Below are 20709 nucleotides of genomic sequence, written 5' to 3' on the forward strand. Positions count from 1 at the left end.
CTGACCACTAGATGCCATGGTCACAGTCTGGATACTCTCACGTTCTCTGTGAGGGTCAGGTCCCTTCAGACTGTTGGCTGTGAGGCTGCGTGGCCCCCAACGGGGCAGTGCTGTCCCCACAGTAGGGTCCCCTCTGGAGCTGGAGGGTTGCAGCCATTTCTGGGGTTGGGGCAGGTCAGTTCTGGGAGGCGCTCCTCCCACTCCCTTCCCCTCCCCCGCCCCCTCAGGAGTGGGCGTGGCCTCCGATCCCGGAGAAGCGCCGGCCCCTCCCGCGGGAGAGGCGGGAGAGGCCGCGGGAGCTGCTGCTGGAAACTCTGCCGAAGTCCGCGGTCCGCGGTGAGTGCGCGTCTGTGTGAACTCACAGTCGCGTGGGCAGACGCGGCAGGCGTGTTCCCGAGGTGGGGTGGGGGGGTCGAGCTAACCCTCTTCCCTCAGGCGCCGGCCCCTCCTTCCTCCCCGGGACCCCGGGGCTGGGGGGCCGGCGAGAGGGCCCGGGGCTGCCCCGGAGAAGCGTCCGCTCACAGGCTCCGGTGTCCCCGCGCAGAGGTAGGAGCCCTGCCGGGTCAGCTTACGGGGCAGTGACACGTCCGCTGTCGCCTGTGCCCCTTCCCACGAAGCCTGTGGGAGTCGGGGAGGAAGGTGCTGCCCGAGGTCTCCTGTCCTGTCCTTACGCTGCGGCCGGGTCTTTGGGGCGGGTTTGGGCGGGGTGGAGCCTGGCTGTCCTCTGGCCCCCGCTGCGCGCTCGGGGAGCCGCGGGAGCGTTAGGAGGCTCTCGCGAAGCGGGGCGCGGGAGTGCCGCGGCGTTCCCTTGGTTAGCGCCGCTCACGGGAGCTCAGCCCTCTTCCCCTGTCACACGCTCTCCCTGCTCCTTGCGCGTTTTCTTCGGAGGACATGCTTGTAATTGTGTTGGTACAACTATTTGATTTACACGTGTCTGTCCCACCGGAAGGTCAGCTCCAAGAAGGCAGCTCTGTTTTGTTCTCCACAGCCCACGGCTGCCCTCTCAAGTCCTTCCTGAATAAGTCAGTGAATGCCCCGGAGCCAGCGTTCCCCTGCTGGCCTGCGTGGAAGGGAGACTAAGTTCCCTGACAAATCTGGCCCACTCCCGGCTGGCTCCATTCTTGGATAACAACAAACGAGTTATTAAAAAAAAAAAATGTTCAAATCGCCCACTGCAGAATTACAAACTTTAGAAGTCGCTTGGTCATATGCCTCCCACACACGAGGCCCCGCCCCTCCATCACCCCAAAGAACCCCCGCACGTGGGCACCGACACGTGCGGACTCCTCACTCCTGAGGCTCGGCCCCACGCCTGCCCCCCAGCACCCGCGCACGGGAGGCCCCAGGCCGCTTCCCCAGACCCCCGCTGCCCAGCCACGCCCGGGGCCGACGGCCGCTTGAACCCCGGCTGAGTCCCCGGGCCCAAGGCCGCCGCAGACTCCCGGCTGTTGGCAGCCCCAGGCCAGCCGGATCCCGATGCTCACCCGCAGGCGCCACTCTCGCCCGGCACCGCGCTAGCCAGGCAGCGCCCGGCGGGGTCCTTCAGGCCTTGGGCCGGGCAGCCCTCCCGGGGTCCTTGCGCGGTTGCGTAGCAGCTGCGAGAACGCTGGCAGAGCTGGAACCGAGTGAGGCGCGGCGGTACCCCGCTTGATTCGCGGGGTCCTCGCGGGGCGCGGGATCCGGGGTTGGCTGGCCGTGGGCAGGCCGACCTGCGGCTCCCGTGGTCTCCAGCCTCCTTCCCGGGAGCGCCCGAGAAGGCGTGTGGGAGACGTCAGTCTCGCATGTGGGACCCGCCCTCCAAAGCCTCGGGGGGCGGAGAACGGGACGGTAGGCTCGCGCGGCGGTGCGGGGGCGATGGCAGCCTAGGCTGGCCGCGGAGGTGAGGTGTTCCCAGACCTGTTCGGTGCCCGAAACTACTTAAGTGGAAAAGAGCTTGCCCACTGAGTCGCGAGGACCTCGACAGCCATTGGAAGTTTTCGAGAATGGATTTGGCTGCGTTTGGCTTTCGAACGGTCGCTCCAGCTGCAGGGTGGAGGTGGAAGGGGCAGCCCCTCACTATGCTAACCAAGCATCTGCCACTTCCCAGTCACTGCTCCGCAGTCACTGGTTTTGAGGCTGAGGGTATCTCGGTAAACGAGGCTGAGTCCCTACCTGAGCAGAGGCAGCAGCATTGCAGTCAGGGAAATTCGGGGGTCCTGTTGGTATTTTCCACCCTTGTGGACACATCAGTCATAGCTCTTGCCACAGTAGACTCTGCCGTCGTGTCTGGGATCCTATGAGCCGGGTGCAAGCTCTGCCTGTGGTGGGTGCTCAGTAAGTGCGGTACTGCTGCTGCCTTGTCATTGCATCGGTTCTGTGCCTAGTTAGCTTGGAGTGTGGACTGTGGCATATTCTCAGTAGTGTTTGTAAAGTTACATTTGTGCCTGAGGATAGTGGAATAGAGCTAGAGATTATGTTACGCCTAGATGTTGGCATTGGGTGGCTAATGATGTCTTGTACAGACGAGGAATGTGAGGAGTGACTTTGGGGTGGGCAGGGCTTCAGTTTTGTGTTTTCACATGTTGTTTAGGCCTGTGTAGAATAGTGTGCTAGTCAGAATCTGCTAGGCAGTTGCATACCTGAGTCTGGCACTGAGGAAGGCGATCTAGGTGGAGATACAGATTTGGCATCATCAGCATTTAGGAGATTCTTGAAACTAGTAGAGGTTGAAATAACCCCAGAGAAGAGGGTCTGGGGAATGCCTGGGTTTAGAGAGAAAAAGGCAGCTACTGATTGAAGTAGGATGGAAAATGAAGTGGAGATTAGAGGCATGAGGTAGAAGATCAGGAACACAGGTTAGGCATCTTTGGCTGTGTGATCTGTCATTCAGTAATGAGAATTCAGGCTTACAGAGCCCTGTCTCTTTGTCAGACAATGTCTCACATCAGTCATGTGTTGGGCACTGGTTTTTGTCCCTGTTTCACAAATGAGAAAACGTATGTGTATAAAACTTGTAAAGCTTCAACATGGCTTTAGAATACTGTGTCTCCAGGTGGGGCTGTGAGTTGTGGTCCTGAGCATAGCTGCAGTAAAGAGATGACATGGCGTAAAGCATCCTATGAAGATCTTGGTGGAGACAAGATCACAGCCCCATGGTTCAGCAAGTGCTAGCCAGCTTGGTGGTGAATAGTGAAGGGTATAAGTGTGTCCTTGGGCCCCTCTCATCAGCTCATTGTCTCCTCTGTCCAGGAAAAGGAAGTAGATTCAGTTGAGGAGACTTCTCATCTCTTTAACAACAGCCTCTTCTTGATCTTCCCAGACAGTGACAAGACCCCCCCTCCCGTGAGCTGATCCCCTTTCTACAGCCAGGACCCAATGGCCGGGGACAAAGCCAAACCCTATGAGCTGGACCAGGAGAAATACGATGCTGATGACAATGTGAAAATCATCTGCCTGGGGGACAGCGCTGTGGGCAAGTCCAAGTATGTTGGGAGATCAGGAAGAAAAGCCAGGCTCAGAGTGGGTCTGGATTATTAGAAAAATCCTCCAGAGGCACAGAGGAGCATGGCTTCTATGGGAGTGGTGAAAGAGTAGTCTTGGCTGGAGCCCAGGTCTGCATGGGGGAAACAAGGGGGCATCACACAGCAGCTCTGTGTGTGTGAGTGGCAGGGGTGGGGGTAGGGGGAGACAAGTGATAGGACTGAGGAAATTGAGCTTTTTCCATGAGTCCTGGCAGAAGGTGTGGGACAGGTCACTTTAGAGACTACTGAAGCAGTCCTGGTGAGGAGGTGAGAGCTGGGGTATTCCTGTGTGTGGTGTGTGGGCTAAGAGATTGCAAAGTGGGGACAGTGGGAATGCAGAGAAACAAGTGAGAAGTATGACCAGCACAGGCAGTAACAGGTTGAAGAAAGTGCTGAAGATGCTTTGTTGACAGAACTCACTGAACTGGGAAGACTGGATAGAAATGACGGCTAATTAGCTTAAAGCATGGCTCATTCTTTTAATTGACATCAGTGCTTATGTGCACAGGTGTGGAACTCCCCCCTAGAGACTTGAAGGGAGGTTCTGCAGTGCTGGCTGCTGGTCTCCACAAGGTGTGATCCTGTTTCTCACTGTGTTGGACTACTGGGGGCACACATCCATTTCTGCCTTTTCAGGATGGGGTTATGCTGACCTGATGCCTGGTTTAGTCTTATCTCCCAGGTGCCCCAGTTCCACCTTGTTTTCTACTTTTTTCTTTTATTAACATATCCTTAGACTCAGGTAGCTGTGAAAATTCTCTAGGGGCTTTGTTGGTTTTTAGGCCATCTTCATGAACTCACCTTCACTCTCTCTGCCCCACCCTGTGTGCGCACACTGCAGCTCTAGTTGAGTATTTTATAGTTGCTTTGACCATCCTCAACAACATGCCTACAGAGTACACGTGAGGTCGAGTGTTTTCATCTGGGGAGATTATACAGTAAATAACACTCTTTGTCCCCACCCAAGTTTAGAACCAACAGAGAAGGGAATGGCAGGCAGGCGGAGAGCAATAAAGGTGCTGCAGAATGTGGCTGGCCTGCTGCCCCAGAGCCACCCAGCCCCCAAATTCAACGCCAGTCTCTTATAAGCCTCACTTAAAACAGCAACAAAAAATAAGAATCCAAGCAGTCAACAGGACCTCAGAAGTTACCACAGCATTGGCCTCTACAACCACAACATTTAGAAAAGAAGCCAGTCCCCGGCACCTAACAGTATCTCAGGCAAGGACCTGTCCCAGAAGCAAAGACCATAATGAAAACACAGTGTATCTGAGGGAAGGTGGGCAAGTGAGAAAATCTTGGTTCAGTTTCACTGGAACTTAAGAATCCTGTGCCAGTTTTCAGTATCTCCAACTTGTGAATCCAAACTCATTTGGGAGAAAACTATTGAGAAGTTACCAGCACCTGTATTCATCACACCTGGAGGGCATCTGCCCAGCCTCAGCTCTGGATAGTGGTTTGGAGGCAATGCTGCTGCCTTGCACAATTTAGAAATTTGTAGTAGTGGCAGCCCCAATCACCAGGCCTTCTTGGAATAGGTGGGGGGTGCCTTTCATTCTCAAGCAGCACATTCATGCTTCCTGTGTCCATTTCTTCTTTGGGCCTGTGTTTCTGGCTCCTCAAGCCTCCATCGACTATGGGTTTTAGTGATGCAGCCGCTCCATGCTTGCGAGCAGTGCCCTCAGACCTCCTGAGGGGGCTTTTCCTCCATTCCTGCATGTGCCGCCTCTACAGCTGCCAGATGTCCTCCCCCCCCCCCCAACATGTGACCTGGTGAGCTTATGATCCGGTCGTCCTGCCTGGATCCCTTTAATAGACGTTCACTCAACAAGCACGAGCGCTCCCAGGGTCAGACCCTGTTCTAGGTGATAGTTGAGAGCCCCTCACTCTGTTCCCACGTACAGCCAGGCCACCTGGAGACGTAGCCAGTATGCCATGCTGCTTCTTCCCGTTTTCTGCACCACTGAGTATTGCTGGCCCAGTTCTGAGAGGTAACCGTGCTCTTACTGTGGCTTCTCTCTCTGCAGCTCCAGAAGCCATCTTCCCCCTGGGGAGCCGCTCCGGGCTCTTCCAGGCTTTACCTTCCTCCTCCTTACAGATTTCTTTGGACCCCAGGTGTTCTTTCTGCTTGATAACAAGATAAGGCCTTCTCTAGTCCCTTTTAAGGGTAATTGGATTCAAATGCTTTGCCCTTTTTCTTTGATAGCTGTCTATCTTGGCCTTTACGATCTCATTTTCCCCTTCATAACTGTCCATCATTGTGCAAAGAGGGCAAAGGCACACACCCTGCTAAGGCCATGTAGTGTAAGTAAAAACAAGTCAACTAGGGGAAGTTTTATGAGCAGAAAATACACAGCACTCCCCGTGTCCCAGGTTCTTGCTGTCCCCTAGGGCAGGAGCAGGTGCTCTGGACGCCTCACAGGAGGGGCCTCCAGAGAGGGATGTGGTGCCGTAATCCTCTAAATACTTGGGGAAGGAAGGGTAGGGACCCTTCTTTGTGACCCTGTAGCAGCTGGAGCTTTCTGGGGCTTCCAGGGGGTACACCTACTCTGCTTTTGAATTCAGGCCTGCAAAGCTGGCTTTCTGCTCACCTCCTGAAAGTTGAGAAAGAATGAGCCTCCGGGGTTCGTTTGTCTCTCTTCAGTCCTGTCTTCCAGAGGCCAGCCTTTCCTAAAGAAAACCCCTCTCTGCCTTTGTTTTCACTCGTTTGCTGCTCCTGCTCTGATGAGACATGTTTCTCAATCTCTGCTCTTCCTTTTTCTGAGCATATGATTTCTTAAGACAGTGTTGCAAGCACAGGTCTTTTTCATTGCCCTCTTAACCTCTGTGGCTATAGCAGTTTCATTGTGTGATTTTCTACTTCCATCTAAAAAGGTGGTGTATTTTCTTTTTATAATATGGATGGTATTTCTTTTCAGTTTTTAGTTATGAATGAATTCTACCGCCCTTTACAATAGAAGCTACAGTTTAAATCTCAGACATGTAAAATCATGGCTAGAGTGTATTAAGTTGTCAGACAGACAGATAAGACGTGACCCTTAAACATATATGGGGAAAAAGTGCAGTTATACTGTAGAGTGGTTAGCGCAGGCCTATTTGTAAAGGTGATATTTAAGCAAAGACTTGAAGAAGGCAAGGGAGGAGGCCTTGCAGTTATCCTGGGAAGGAGCATTTCAAGAAGAGTAAATGGCTAGTGGCCGAGACGGAGCAACAGAAGGAGAATAGAATGGGAGAGAAGAGAAGAGGGGAAGCAGTAGAGTCAGTGGTAGGGCTAGAGGGCTCAGAAGGCTTTGATCTGAAGGATATGGGAAACCATTGGATGGTTCGAAGGAGTGACCAAGTCTGACTAATATCTTTTTTTTTCCCTAAGCATTTTATTTGTTTGTTTTTTCGCTGGGGAGGGGTGATAATTAGGTTTACTTATTTAGTTAGTTTTTAGAGGAGGTACTGGTGATTGAACCTAGGACCTTGTGCATGCTAAGCATGCCACTCTACCACTTGAGGTATATCCTCCCCCCTGACTAATAGCTTAACTGAATCAGAATAGACACTCCTCTCAGTAATCAATGGATCAAGCAGGGAAGAAAGTAGTAAAGTAATAAAACATTGAACCAACACAATCATCAATTTAATCATTCATCTATATAGATAAATATTATGTTTAAGGGTTTCTGTAGTGACTTTTAATTTTACATTTCACTGGTGGCTAATTATGTTGAGTACGTTTTCACTTATTGGTGCTTGTTGGCTATTTGGATTCCCTCTTGTAAAATGCCTGTTTAGGTCTGTTGCCCATTTTTATTGGATTGTTTGTCTTTTTATTATTGACTCGAGGGAGTATCTTCATACATTCTGGACCTTTATTTGGCTTTTCACTCTATTGATGTATTCTGATGAACAGAAGCACTTAATGTTAATCAAATCAATGTTTCAAATTTTTTTAAATAAAAAGTTGTGTCAAGCTTTCTTGAGATGTAATATATAACATTGTTAAGGTGCACAACATGGTGATGTGATACATGTATATATTGTGAAATGATTACCACTATAAGTTTAGTTAACACATTTATCACTTCACACAGTTACCCTTTTAGGTGTGTGGTGAGAACACTGAAAATTTAATGGTTTAGCAACTTTCAAGTATATAATATAATATTGTTAACTATAGTCACCATGCTGTACATTGCATTTTCAGAACTTACTCATAACTGGAAGTTTGTACCTTTTGACTCCCTTCTTTATTGGGTTTTTGTTCTTGTGTTATAGGAGTTCTTTATATTTAATGCGTATTAAACTTTTGTCAGATATATGATTTGTAAATATTTTATTCTATTTTGTGGGTTATCTTTGTGCTCTCTTGGTAGTGTCCTTTCTTGTACAAGTTGTTGATTTGGGTGAAGTCCAGTTTATCTGTTTTTCCCCTTTATTGCCTATGCTTTTGGTGTTATTTAAGAAAACACTGCCAAATCTAAGGCCGTGAACATTTGCTCGTATGTTTTCTTCTAACAGTTTTATAGTTTTAGCTCAAAGTTTAGGCCTTGGATCCATTTTGAGTTAACTTTTCTCTATGATGTGAGGTAGGGTTCATCTTTATTCTTTGGCATATGGATATCCAGTTTTCCCAGCAACATTTGTTTAAGAGACTGTTCTTTTCCCACTGAATGGTCTTGGCACCAATTCAAAGATCAATTGACCATATACGTGAGAGTTTATTTATGGGTTCTCAGTTCGTCTATACGTCCATATTTATGCCAGTACTGCACAGTTTTCATTATTGTAGCTTTGTATTAAGTTTTGTACTTGAGGAATTATGAGTCTCTCAACTTTGTTATTCCTTCACAGTATTGTTTTGGCTACTTGTGATACCTTTAGATTCCACATGAATTTGGGGGTGTACTTTTTTAGTTCTGCAAATACTGTCATTGGGATTTTGATAGGGAGTGCATTGAATCAGTAGTTTGCTTTGGGTAGTGTTATCTACTGAACAACATTAAGTCTTCAAATCCGTGAACACTGATGTCTTTCCATTTATTTATGTCTTCCTTTAATTTCTTTCAGCAGTGTTTTGTGGTTTTAGTATGTAAGTCTTACGTCTCCTTGACTAGATTTCCTTTTCATATTGTTCACTGCTAGTGTATAGAAATACAATTGATTTGTTTGTGTATCTTTTATATCCCGCAACTCTGCTGAATTTGTTTATTGCACTAATAGTTTTTTGTGGATTCTTTAGAGTCTTCTACATATAAGACCCTGCTATCTTGGAACAGGTATAAGTTTACTTTCACCTTTCCAATTTGGATGCCTTTTATTTCCTTTTCTTGTCTAGGTGCTTGTGTTGGGAGCCTCCAATAGGTGGTGTATTCAGTTAAGAATATGCAGATTATGACTACTGAATGAGGAGGCACAAGCCACCCACACAGGGATAACAGGTAGCTCCCTCAGCATCTGAGCTCCCACCTTGGGAAAACCCTGGGATTGTTTCAATTGAAGGCACAGTTTCAGTACACCCATGCAAAGGAAGTAAAGTCACAAGATTTATTACTTACAGATCCCATAAACAGGTGGGCAGTGAGTCAGGAGAAGGGCAGTCTTCTGTCCCAGGTCTCGAATGAGCAAGAGATTTGAGAGCAGGGTAGTAAGCACCTGTTACTTACAAGGTAGTTGGGGCAGAGGTCGCTAACTTTTCTTGGCCTCAACTCTACATGTTTATTTTTAAAGGTGCCCTGGGAAAAGCAAGGCAGGAACTTGTGGGAATCCTAAACTTAGTCTGGACCTTATCTAAAGGTCCAGACTCCAGGTGTGAGCAGGGTTGTCAAACTGTAAAATGCCTAGGCAGCAACTCAGAATAACTATGTCATCATCACAGTGCTCTGGCTAGAACTTCCAGTACAGTGTTGAGTGGAAGTGGTGAAAGCAGGCAGCCTTCTTGTATTTCTGTGAAAGCGTTCATTCTTTCACAATTGAGTATGATGTTAACTGGGTTTTTCATATATGGCCTTTATCTTATTGAAGTAATTACCTTCTGTTCCTAATTTATTGAGTGTTTTTGTCATGCAGTGGTGTTGGTTTTTGTGAAATGCTTTTTCTGCCTTTACTGAGACGAATATGTAGGATTTTTCCTTCATTCTGTTCATATGATATGTTTGATTAGTGTTCTGAAGTTGAACCACTCATATTCTGAGAATAGATCTCCCTTGGTCATGATGTATAATAATCCTCTTAATATGATTTAGTTTGCTAGTGGGTATTTTGAGGATTTTTACAACTAAATCCATAAGGGTTAAGGGATATTGGCCTGTAGTTTTCTTTTCTAGTACTGTCATTGTCTGGCTTTGGAATCAGGGTAATGCTGCCCTCATAAAAAGAATTATGAAGTGTTCCCTCCTCTTCAGTTTTTGGGAAGAGTTTAAGAAGGATTGGTGTTCATTAAATGGTTGATAGAATTCACCAGTGAAAATATCCAGTCCCAGGCTTTTCCTTATTGGAGGTTTTTGAATACTGATATAATCTCCTTACTTGGTATAGGTCTACTCAGATTTTCTGTTTTGTCTTAAATTTGCTTGGTCGTTTTATGTTTCTAGGAATTTGTGCATTTCATCTAAAATTTATAGCAACGTATTTGGATACAGATACAGTTATTGTAGTATACAAACGCTCTGCTCCCGTGTCCCTGTGTCCCTCCCCTTTATATTATCTTGTCACAAGTTACATCTTTATACATTCAGTGCTCATTAACATAGATTTATCATTGTAGTTTTACATATTTGTCTTTTAAGTCATATAGCAAAAAAGAGGAGTTACAAACCAAAAGTACAAGAATACTGGTTTTTTGTGTTTACCTGTGTACCTACCTTTGCTGAAGATCTTTATGTCTTCATCCGGCTTCAAGTTACTGTCTCGTGTCCCTTCATTTCAACCTAAAGGACTCGCGTTACCATTTCTTACAGGAAAGATCTTCTGGTAGGTCTACATCAGCTCGTGCGTATCTGGGAATGTCTTACTTTCTCCTTCATTCTTGAAGGATAGTTTGCTGAACATAGAATTCTTTGTTGACAGGTTTTATTTCCAGGTCTTTAAATATGTCATTCTACTGCCCTCTGATCTCAGTGCTATGTCTGATGAGATTTATGTTGTCTCACAGGCTCCTTAGGCACTGGTCGTTCTTACTCATTTTTCTCTCCTTCTCAGACCGGATAATTTCTGCTGCCTTATCTTCAAGTTTACTGATCTTTTCCTCTTCCTGCTCAAATATTTTGTTGACTCTCTAGTGAGTTTTTTATTTAAAGTATTGTACTTTTCAGCTCTAGAATATCTGTTTGGTTTCTTTTCATAATTTCTATCTTTTATTAACACTCTCATTCTGTTTACATATTGTTTCTGAATTCCTTTAGGTCTTTGTCCATGATTTCCTTTAGCTTTTTGAGCATATTTAAGATAATTAATTTGATGTCTGTGACTAGTAATTCCAAGATATGGGTTTCTTCATTGATTGTTTCTGTCAGCTGCTTTTTATCATGTGAATGGGCTATACCTTCCTGTTTCTTCGTATGCTATGTAATTTTCTGGTTGAGAATTAGAATTCTGAGTATTTTAACGTGATCACTTTGGAATTCAGACATTCCCACTCCTCCGGGGTGGCTAATTTCAGCTTGTCCAGTGCTGGAGTGTCCATTTGTAACTCTTTCTAACTATTTTTGCAAAGTGTGTATTCCTTGTTGTGTGTGGTCACTGACATTTCTGTTCCATTATCTGTGGTCAGACAGTGATCTGACAAAGATTTCCTTTAATGTTCAGCTCCAGGGGGGAGGGTATAGCTCAGTGGTAGAGCACGTGCTTTGCATGCACAAGGTCCTGGGTTCAACCCCCAGTACCTCTATTATAAATAAATAAATAAAAATCTAATCCCCCCTCCAATTTTTTTAAGTGTTCGGCTCCAAAAAAGGGAAAGAAAAAAAAGAGGTATTCCTATCCCTATAAATTCCCAATAGATGCCATCAGGGGAAGCCTCTGAAGCCTGAGAGAGCTGAGGCCTGTTCCTCGGGGATCTACCCAACTGATCAAAACATGCAGGCCTGACTTTTCAAGGACAGTATCTCTGCTGCTCAGCCAGACGCCTGGAAACAGGGCACCATACAGCTGCCGTGGGCTGAGGAGCAGGCGGTGGTGCTGGTGCGCGCGCACGTTGTTCTGCACTGGGTCAGCCCTCCCCTTTCATCCAGCACTCTCCTGGTTGTGTGCGGTCAGGCTCTAGAGGCCTGAAATAGTTGATTCTGATAGTTTTATCTAGTTTACTCATTGTTTCAGTTAAGGGAGTGATCCTTAGAACTTCCTACTCCACCGTTTTGTGTAATGTCCTCAAGGTTCATTTTTCCCTACACAGATATCCAGTTGTTTCCACAACATTAATTTATAAAACAATCCTTTACCTCGCTGAATTGCAGTAATGCTTTTGTTCCAAATCCAGTGACCATACATGTGGCAGTGTATATTTTAAGAGCATGTTTGTCTATCTTCACTCACTAGAGTGGAAACTGAATGAAGACACGGATTTTCATCTGTTTTGTTCAGTGTTATCTCATGGTGCTTAGCGCAGTATCTGGCAAATGACAATCACTCAGTAAATTAAAAAAAAATTTGTACTAAATGTATTTGTCCATTCTTCTATTGAAGAACATTTATGAAATTATCATTTTTATATTAGACACAATACTGCGGTGAATATTTTTGTTCTTCTTATCCTGGGCACACATCCTGTTAGATTTGGGGTGAAATTGCCAAGTTTTAGGATTAACTCAAAGTCTGAGATAATCCAATTACTCTTCAAAATAGTTATATCACATTTGCACTCCTACCAGGACAGTACAAGAGTTTCTGTTGCTCCACAAAATCTCCAACATCTGGTGTCATATGACTTTTTCAATTTTGCTAATCTGAAGGATGTGTGTGCTACTTCATTTTATTTTAATTTGCATTAAAATAATTAATTTACATTAAAATCATTAAATGAACATATTAAGCATCTTTTCATATGTTTGTTAGCCATTCATCCATGAATTGCCTGTTCATATTCTTAGTACACAGGTTGTTATTCATGTATCAGAGCTGTTCATAATTTCTGTGTGTTAACTCTTTGTCCATAACTGGTATTGCACATATCTTCTCCTAGTATGTGTTTTTTTTTTCTTCTCATTTTGAAATAACGTATTTACAGGAAGTTGAAAAGAGAGCACAGAGAGTACCTGTGTGCCCTTCACCCAGTTTCCCCAAAGGTTACACCTCACATAACTGCAGTACAATGTCAAAGTCAGGAAACTGGCATTAGTTCAATGCATGTGTATGATGCTGTGTCATTTTGTCATGCGTGTAGGTTGTATAAGCATCACTGGAAGCAAGATACACAACTGTTCCGTCACTGCAGAGGTCTTGGTCATGCCACCCATTTAGAGTCACACCCGCTCCACTTCACCCCTACCATGCCTGACCCCTGCACCGCTCATACGCTCCATCTCCATAATTGGGTCATCTTGGTGGTGTTCTACAGCATGTGACCTTTTTCACTGAGCGTTAACACCCTTAAGATCCATGCAAATTGTTGGGTATATCATAGTTTGTTCCTTTTGATTGCTGAGTGGTTCATGGTATAGAGGTACCATAGTTTGTTTACTCCCTAAAAGGAGTAAGCTGAGGTCCCTACCTGCAGGGAAAGTGTCTGTAGGTGCTGGGTCAGTGTTGCAGCTGAAGGGAGTCAGGAACCTAAGGAGAGTCAGGAAGAGGGTGGGTGGTGGTCCTTGGGCATTGTCCTTGAAAGGGAGCTGTGTAGCTGTGAAAGGAGTGGGAGGGACGAAGCCACAGCTGGCTTTCAAGTTTCATCTGTTGGGTGGTGCAGAGGGACAAGGAGCGTTGGGGGATGCACCTGACCACCTTGCACGTTCTCCTTACAGACTTATGGAGAGATTTCTCATGGATGGATTGTATCCTTCAAGGTTTGAAATGCTCCTTGTTCCTGTGGCCCTTCCCACCCTCATGTCAGCTCACCCCCACTGCTCACCTCTTTGCTCCAGGGGACCAGGGAGGAGGGATAAGTGAGTGAATGCCTTCATTCATACTGGTTTCTCACCAGCTGACCCACATGGCATCACACGTAATTGATGCTGAATATTTTGAAACTTACATTTGGATTTGCTTTACATTAGGAAGGCAGGAGAGTGGCTGATAGCACCTAGTCAAATGCCTCAACTCAAACCCCACCACTTCCTTCTTAGCAGCTCTGGCTTTGGACAAGTCCCTAACCCTAACTTCTCTGATTTCAAAGCTTGGGCTCTCTAATACTTAGAAAGTCTCTGGTGTGAATCAACTTTGTAAAATAGGAACTGCCAGCCCCACCCTCTTTCCATGAATTGTCATGTGTGCAGGTTTGGAATGAGACCTTCCCTGGCAACTGGGGTGGTTTTTAAAAGCTTCCCAAGTGAACCCACTGAGAACCATGGGTGAGAAGAGCCCTGGAGCCTCCTGCTCCCTGCCCTGAGCCCCAAACCCCCAAAGCAGAGTCTAAATATATCTTCCTTCACCTTCTGCCAGGCTCTCCTTTGCACCCACCCACCTGCGTCATCCCAGCTCTGATGATTAAACCATGCAGCATCTTGCAGCTTCAGAAAGTGTTATTGTTAGCGTTTCATACGCAGGCAAACTCCAGTGTGTAAACGCTTGTCAGCTGTCTGGCTTATGGAGGCTTTTCTCCCTGGAACTGTCATGTTGCTTCCTGCGGCTGGGTTTCCTCTCTGGCCTGCACGGGCCCCATCATAAGGAGCTGGGGCATCCACAGTTGCGTTTGCCAACTACGTGATGCCTGTAAAATTCCATCCCATGTTTTCCCTTGGACTTGAATGGCCAGGACGCAATCCCAGCCTCTCCCGCCCCTCACCTTTCCATGGTGCTTGTATTGGGTGTGTTTGAAGCTGATCCTTTGTCTGCCATATTTATTCAGTTTTAAGTGTAAATAACCCTTCATAAAAAAGAAGAAAGAGGGCCTGTTCCATCACACCAACAACTCGCTCCCCCCAACTCAGCACCTTTCTTACCTCTCTTTTTATTCATCTTTGCTTCTTAACCTAAGTGCAGTCAGCCACAGCAGCTGTCCACATACGCTCTAACCCTGTACAAGCACACGGCCACAGTAGACGGCAAGACTATCCTTGTGGGTGAGCAGCCCAATGCTGAGCCGCACCGACGCTCAAGAGGGAGGAGAAGGGGGTGGGGAGAGAGTCAAGCAGGGGGAAATGAGGCCTCAGACGTGGACGAGGGGTGGTAGGTGCAGCGTGGAAAGCCAGGGGAGGGTGGGGAACAGCACGCAGGGGCTCAGCTTCTGCACTCTGACCTGGCGCTCTAATTCAGCCAGCGTGAAAGCATAACAGATGCAGTCTGAATATTGTCTTCCACAAAGGGTTTGACCTTCAGTTGGGTCACAACCTTCTCCTTGGCCAGGCCACACATCCAGCCTGACTGCATCCACCATCTGTGATCATCACACATGGGAATTTGGCCTGGTTTTGACTTTGGAGGGTCCTGCATCTTGTGGGTGGGGGGAAGGAGGGCACTTACCTTCTCCCTCTTAGGACTTTCTGTCTGTATTCCTCTTCCTCCCAGCCCAGGCCCTGTGCCTCCTTCTCACCCATCTCCATGGACACAGTCATACACACACCTCTCGTGGCATGACACGTATGCGAGCTCTGTGGTCTCCATTCCTCCCTGTGCTCCCCACGTGGGCCTGTATTTCTGAACACAGGGCTACACAGAGATGTTCAGAGTGTTGGGGCTCTCTGCCCTCCTGGCCCCATCATGCAGTCAGAGCTGTGTTCATATTGCAGACTTCTGGGACACAGCAGGCCAAGAGCGGTTCCAGAGCATGCACGCTTCCTACTACCACAAGGCCCACGCCTGCATCATGGTATGAAACCACCTGAGAGGCAGAGGCTCTGGGCAAGTCTGGCCTGAGGGTCAAAGGGACAGAGGGCCAAGCAGGACTGAGCCCTTCTCACTGGGGTGGGTGCTGAAGGGAAGGGTTGGGGTAGGCTTTGGGCTGCATGAACTCCCCAGAGGTTCCGAGTGAGAACATGCCAGGGTGAGCTGCTCTTCTGGGGGAGGTGGGGAGGTGGGGAGTTGTATGGAGCCACCATTCCAGTGGGGAGGAGCAAGTTCAGGGCTTCAACATTGGGCATAACATCTGAGAACCCAGTGGAGCCTGCCTGCTCAGATAAGCTCCTAAGGCCTCCCTTAGCCACTGTTCTCTAGAGCAGATGCTGGGGCTGAATGGCCCTGTGGTTCCCAGGGAACAGCTGCTGCCCGGGGCCCACCGACATGCAGGGCAAACCCCTGGCTCTGGGTGTGGCTGCTCCCAGGAAAGACTGGGTTGTTCAGAAGTAAGATCTGCCACTCCAGCAGGTTACAAGGTTGTCTGTCTCAGTCCACTGTTGTACTGGGGCAGTTTGGGCCTGTGAGTCTATTCTGGAGGATGGCTTGGAAGCAGGAAGCTGGCCTGTGAGGAGCTCCTGTGAGGGGCTTCTGTGAGGGGCTTGAGGATCCCTGGAGCAGCTTGAAGCATCTTAGTTAGGCTTTCTGGCTTCCCTGCCCTTAGAGCTGGTTGTAGGGCTCCTGCCTCTTACTGGTATTTTTAAATAGGTAAAAACTATAAATTATAAAAAGTTAATAAAACTGTGATAAGCTACAAAATAGTAAAATACAAAAGTTACTTTTAAAAAGTTTAAAATATGAAATTAAAGATTAAAACTAAAAGTAAACCAAAATAAGAGGAAATTCTAGAAACATTTAAAATTATTATGAAGGAGTTTTTAAACAAAGTTTAAGCAATAATAAGATTAGAGTAAGAGAAAAACAAAAAGCTTACAATTTGTTACAGACTTACTGGTGAATAAAATGATACAATTTGGTTAAAATAGGTAAGTAAGATTAGGTGATAATGTAAACATCCTAGAGCAGTTCCCTGAGAAGGGTGGGCAAGGCACAGCCTTTGTGGTCAGAGGGGCTGCAGCCCAGAGCAGGTGCGCGTTCCGAGTTCCCAAGCCTGTGGCACACACGCACGCTCACAGCTTGTGTGTCTGTCACATGGGGGTGGTATGCAGAGACCTTGATGCACCTGAGCTGTCTTCTTCCTCTGCTCATTGCAGGTGTTTGATGTGCAGAGGAAAATCACCTACAAGAACCTGAGCACCTGGTATACAGAGCTTCGAGAGTTCAGGCCAGAGATCCCGTGCATTGTGGTGGCCAATAAAATCGATGGTGAGGCCATCCCTGCATCTGGGTGCCAGCAATTCATGAGGGGACCCACCATCACTTGTTTCCTCTTCATTTCCTGGGGCAATGAACCTTCAGTGATCCATTCTCTTTCCCAAGATAAAGCCCTTGGTTGCTTGCCATCACTCCCTTCCCAGGAAAGATCCAACTGAGCTAACCTGCCCTTTGATCGAGACACAGATCCCTGCTGAATGACCTCTTTCTAAGACATGTCCCTTGATTGTCCCTGCTCATCCCACTTCCTAGATGGGGACCTCCAGTGACCCACCCTGCAAAATTCTCTCCCTTTCCCTTGGTAGACAGGCCAATGTGCTACCTTCTCTCTGCAGCAGACATAAAGGTGACCCAAAAAAGCTTCAATTTTGCCAAGAAGTTCTCCCTGCCCCTGTACTTCGTCTCAGCTGCTGATGGTACCAACGTTGTAAAGGTAATGGTAGACTGTGAGGACAGGCTGGTAAGGCTGGGGAAGTCCTGGTGCTGAAGTTTCAGGGAAGGAATAAAAAGGTCTGGCCACAGGGATGGTGACAGGCCGGGCATGTTGCGCGGGTCACGGTGACCATGTGGCAGCAGGAAGGGGCATTGTGAGTATTGCCAGTAGAGGAGGTGGTGGGTTGGGCTTGGTGAAGAAATTGTGCATTGACCGTGCATGCAGTAGGGGTGATGGGGGAAGGTGAGTTGAGGGGTGACCTTGCTGATTTTAGGGCGGACTATCCTGTGGACTTAATGATGGGGATAGGGGCAGTGGGTACAGGGCAGGCAGAGTCCAGGCACTGGGATCCACACCCCTATTTTCCTTCCCACCACCTCCACCTTACCTCCAGCTCTTCAATGATGCAATTCGACTAGCTGTGTCTTACAAACAGAACTCGCGGGACTTCATGGACGAGGTCTTGCAGGAACTTGAGGTATGTCAGGCCCAAGTAGAGAAAACGGCTCCTCTTCAGAGGGGTGCAGAACATAACCCAACAGAGTGGCTTTGCAGACAACACATGCTCATGTGGGTGCTGCCCCTAGAGGTGTCAGAGCTGCAGATGGGCAGATGCAAGGCCAGGCCTCACCTGCAGCCTTGTTCACAGAACTTTGACTTGGAGCAGAAGGAGGAAGATGTGCCGGACCAAGAGCAGCATGGCAGCAATGAGAGCCCGTCTCCCTCCTGAGTCACAGGAGGAGGGCTCTCTCCATGGCTGGGGGGTGTTTGTTCAGAATACCCCTCCCTTCAGCAGTCTTTCAGCTCTCAACTGAGAAACTCCTCCAGGCCATCCCCTGTTACACCCCCTACAAACCACCCATCCCATTTGCCTCCCCAGCTTCCATGGCCCCTGATACCTGACCCTTCCACAGTTGAACCCCACCATTGCCAAGCACAGGGATGGGGTCAGCTCAGGTAAGAGACCCACAGCACAGCATGAGGCAGAATTAGGACGGACCAGTATCATAACCTCCCCCCAGGTTCTGTTGGGACAGTGCAGAGAGTCAGGAACGTTCTGTGCGTGTATCTTAAATGAAGGGAGACCGTCGGTAGTGCTTTTCCTCCCAGAACTGACCCCGGCCTGTTCATTGCATTTCCCCCAAGGGAACGGTTTCTGATTCCTGACTACTATTTTCCTCTTCAATCTTCCAAATAAACCAACCAGTGTAAGGAAATAGTTTTGTTCAGAAACCTGTTCATTCCACACGTTTTTCAGGAGCTCTTCTAGGTATGGCTGGGACATTGGTGAACAGCAAGGCCAAGATCACAGGCCCAAGTTTGCTGTGAAAATCAGGTGACAGCAGGTGACAGGTCTGGCGACACTTAGTGACACACCAGTGTCACTATTGTAAACCTCAAGGGTCAATGCAGCCACACCTCAGGGCACACCCATTTGCATCGTAAGAGATTGACTTTAAGACAGCTTCCTTTAATACCCCAATTTCAGCATATGAGGCTTTTTTTTTTTTTTTGAGGACTAGTGTGACACTGTACTCCTTGGGTGGCAGAGGCTGCCAGGAACTGCCTGCTGCCTTTTCCGTTTTCTACAGGACTTGTGGTTCACTAGGGTGTTTTTATGATCATCTTGTGTATCATTTTCCTTACCTTTATTTATTTTTTATTTTTACTTTTTATTTACAGTAAAGGTTGAATTACATAAACATTGAGTAGTGTGCATGCTCTGTGGGTGTGGAATTTTTAGCACAAAGTCACAAGAGGACTTTGCAGATCATCAGCCACATTCATGAAGGGAGACTGCCTTGATCTGTCATGCGAGGGTGACCAGACTGACTCTCGACTGACTGTGACAGAGACCATTTCAGTGGAATATAGTGTTTTTAAAAGAATGGGTATTTGTTTAGGAGTCAAGAAGACATATTTTTACCCTTGAAATTACTGATGCTTACAATTTTAAGTTCAGAGGTTTAACCTGACACGGAAATTTCAGGAATGCGTTGCCCTGATTAGGTGGGCTTTTAAATACAACAGCCACAACAGCTACAAAAACCTTTAGTTATTATAAATGCCTAATGAGCATTTTTTAAATATAATGACTGTATTGAGATACAATTCAAATACCATAAAATTCACCATCAGTATTGCTTTTATGTAATCATTTTGCATCAGGTTCCCTAGAAGCAGACCCTGAGAAGGCAGTTCTTACTCACATGACTTATTGGGGCAGTTCTGTCACTGCTGGGCGCCAGCGTCACTCTCTCTTCCCACTTCCTGGGGAAGCTCGGGAAGACAGACTGCCCCACAGAATTGGTCCCACTTTTAGACCAAGGAGGCTTTCGTGCCAGTTAGCCAGGTGTGAGGAGGAGGAGGTGGAAGGGATGGGCAAAGTGGCTCCCGTTTTCGCAAGGGCAATTCTCTGAGGAAAGGGCACCTATGAGTTTTATCCATCGACACTTGAAGCAGCTGGGGGGTGAGTTCTCCGGCAGGGTGCCAGCAACAGCCACGGCCTCCACCTTTTCATGCTCAGATCCACCTGCTTCTTAAAGTTCATTTCATCCTGACATACAGGAACACCACCCAAATCTTGTTTAATAATGTACTGAGGTGAAATTTACATAACATAAAATTAACCGTTTTACAGTTCACAATGCAGTGCCATTTAGTACAGTTACGCGGTTGTGCAGCAGTCACCTCTGAAACATGTCCGTCACTCCTAAGTAAAACCCCTCATGAAGCAGTTTCTCTCCAACACCCACTCCCCTTGCCCCTTGTAAACAGTAATCTATAATCCGTCTCTATGGATTTATCTATTCTGGACGCTTCATATCAATGGAATAAAACAATATGCGACCTTTTGTGTCTGCCTTTCATTTAGCACATTTTCAAGATTCATCCCTATGTCACGCACTTCATTCTTTCTGTGCTGAGTAGCGTTCCATTGTGCATGTACACTGTGTTTGTTTATCCCTGCATCCACGGATGAATATTTGTCTCCACCGTTTGGCTGCTGGGAATAGTGGTGCTGTGACGTGCTTGTAGATGTGCTTTTATGAGCACCAGTTTTCAGCTATTTGGGGTGTCTTGTTCTGCTCAGCCTGCTGTAACGAAATACCACTGACTGGGTAGCTTACAACAGATACTGATTTCTCACAGTCTTGGAGGCTGGGAAATCTCAGATCAAGGTGCTGGCAAGGTAGGTTTCATTCTGAAGCCTCTTCTCTTTGCCTGTAGGCAGCTGCCCTTCCTGTGCTCATATAACCTCTTCTTTGTATTGGAGCAGAGAGACCAAGATTGCTTTCTCTTTGTCTTAAAAGATCACACGTCTTATGACCCCCATCTTGACATCATAATTAGAGCCTGACCCTGATGACCTCTTTTAACCTGTTTAATTACTTCCTAAAACCCTGTCTCCAAATGCAATCACATGAGGGTTAGGGCTTCAACAGGAGTTTGGGGGCAACATAGGTAAGTCTA

The 20709-nt window shown here is 47.2% G+C and overlaps 1 protein-coding gene and 1 non-coding gene across 13 annotated transcripts; both read left to right on the forward strand.

Annotated features, from left to right (window-relative positions):
- Positions 1-224: 224 nt before the first annotated feature.
- On the forward strand, positions 225-20090 carry RABL2B (RAB, member of RAS oncogene family like 2B). Of its 12 annotated transcripts, none has more exons than XM_031463590.2 (9): positions 225-336; positions 3299-3461; positions 13442-13483; positions 14619-14698; positions 15365-15444; positions 16682-16793; positions 17108-17235; positions 17630-17713; positions 17885-20090. In XM_031463590.2, exons 2-9 carry the CDS (start codon positions 3355-3357, stop codon positions 17963-17965), a joined length of 714 nt encoding a protein of 237 aa, XP_031319450.1. In that variant the 5' UTR covers positions 225-336; positions 3299-3354; the 3' UTR covers positions 17966-20090. The 12 variants fall into 12 exon arrangements, with proteins under 12 accessions (XP_031319450.1, XP_031319454.1, XP_031319456.1 ...); XM_031463594.2 differs by having other exon boundaries at positions 17138-17235; XM_031463596.2 differs by having other exon boundaries at positions 17141-17235.
- On the forward strand, positions 11304-11376 carry TRNAA-UGC (transfer RNA alanine (anticodon UGC)). Its single transcript has one exon. It is a non-coding gene; the product is annotated as a tRNA-Ala (tRNA).
- Positions 20091-20709: the final 619 nt, after the last annotated feature.

Source organism: Camelus dromedarius, chromosome 11 (assembly GCF_036321535.1).
Source record: "Camelus dromedarius isolate mCamDro1 chromosome 11, mCamDro1.pat, whole genome shotgun sequence".
Taxonomy (NCBI): domain Eukaryota; kingdom Metazoa; phylum Chordata; class Mammalia; order Artiodactyla; family Camelidae; genus Camelus; species Camelus dromedarius.

Excerpts from the sequence above, each read along its gene's own strand:
- RABL2B (XM_031463590.2), top strand. The coding sequence starts at position 3,355 with ATGGCCGGGGACAAAGCCAAACCCTATGAGCTGGACCAGGAGAAATAC. Across the intron at positions 15,445-16,681 it reads AGGCCCACGCCTGCATCATG|GTGTTTGATGTGCAGAGGAA; the intron begins GTATGAAACCAC and ends TGCTCATTGCAG. Across the intron at positions 17,236-17,629 it reads ATGGTACCAACGTTGTAAAG|CTCTTCAATGATGCAATTCG; the intron begins GTAATGGTAGAC and ends CCTTACCTCCAG.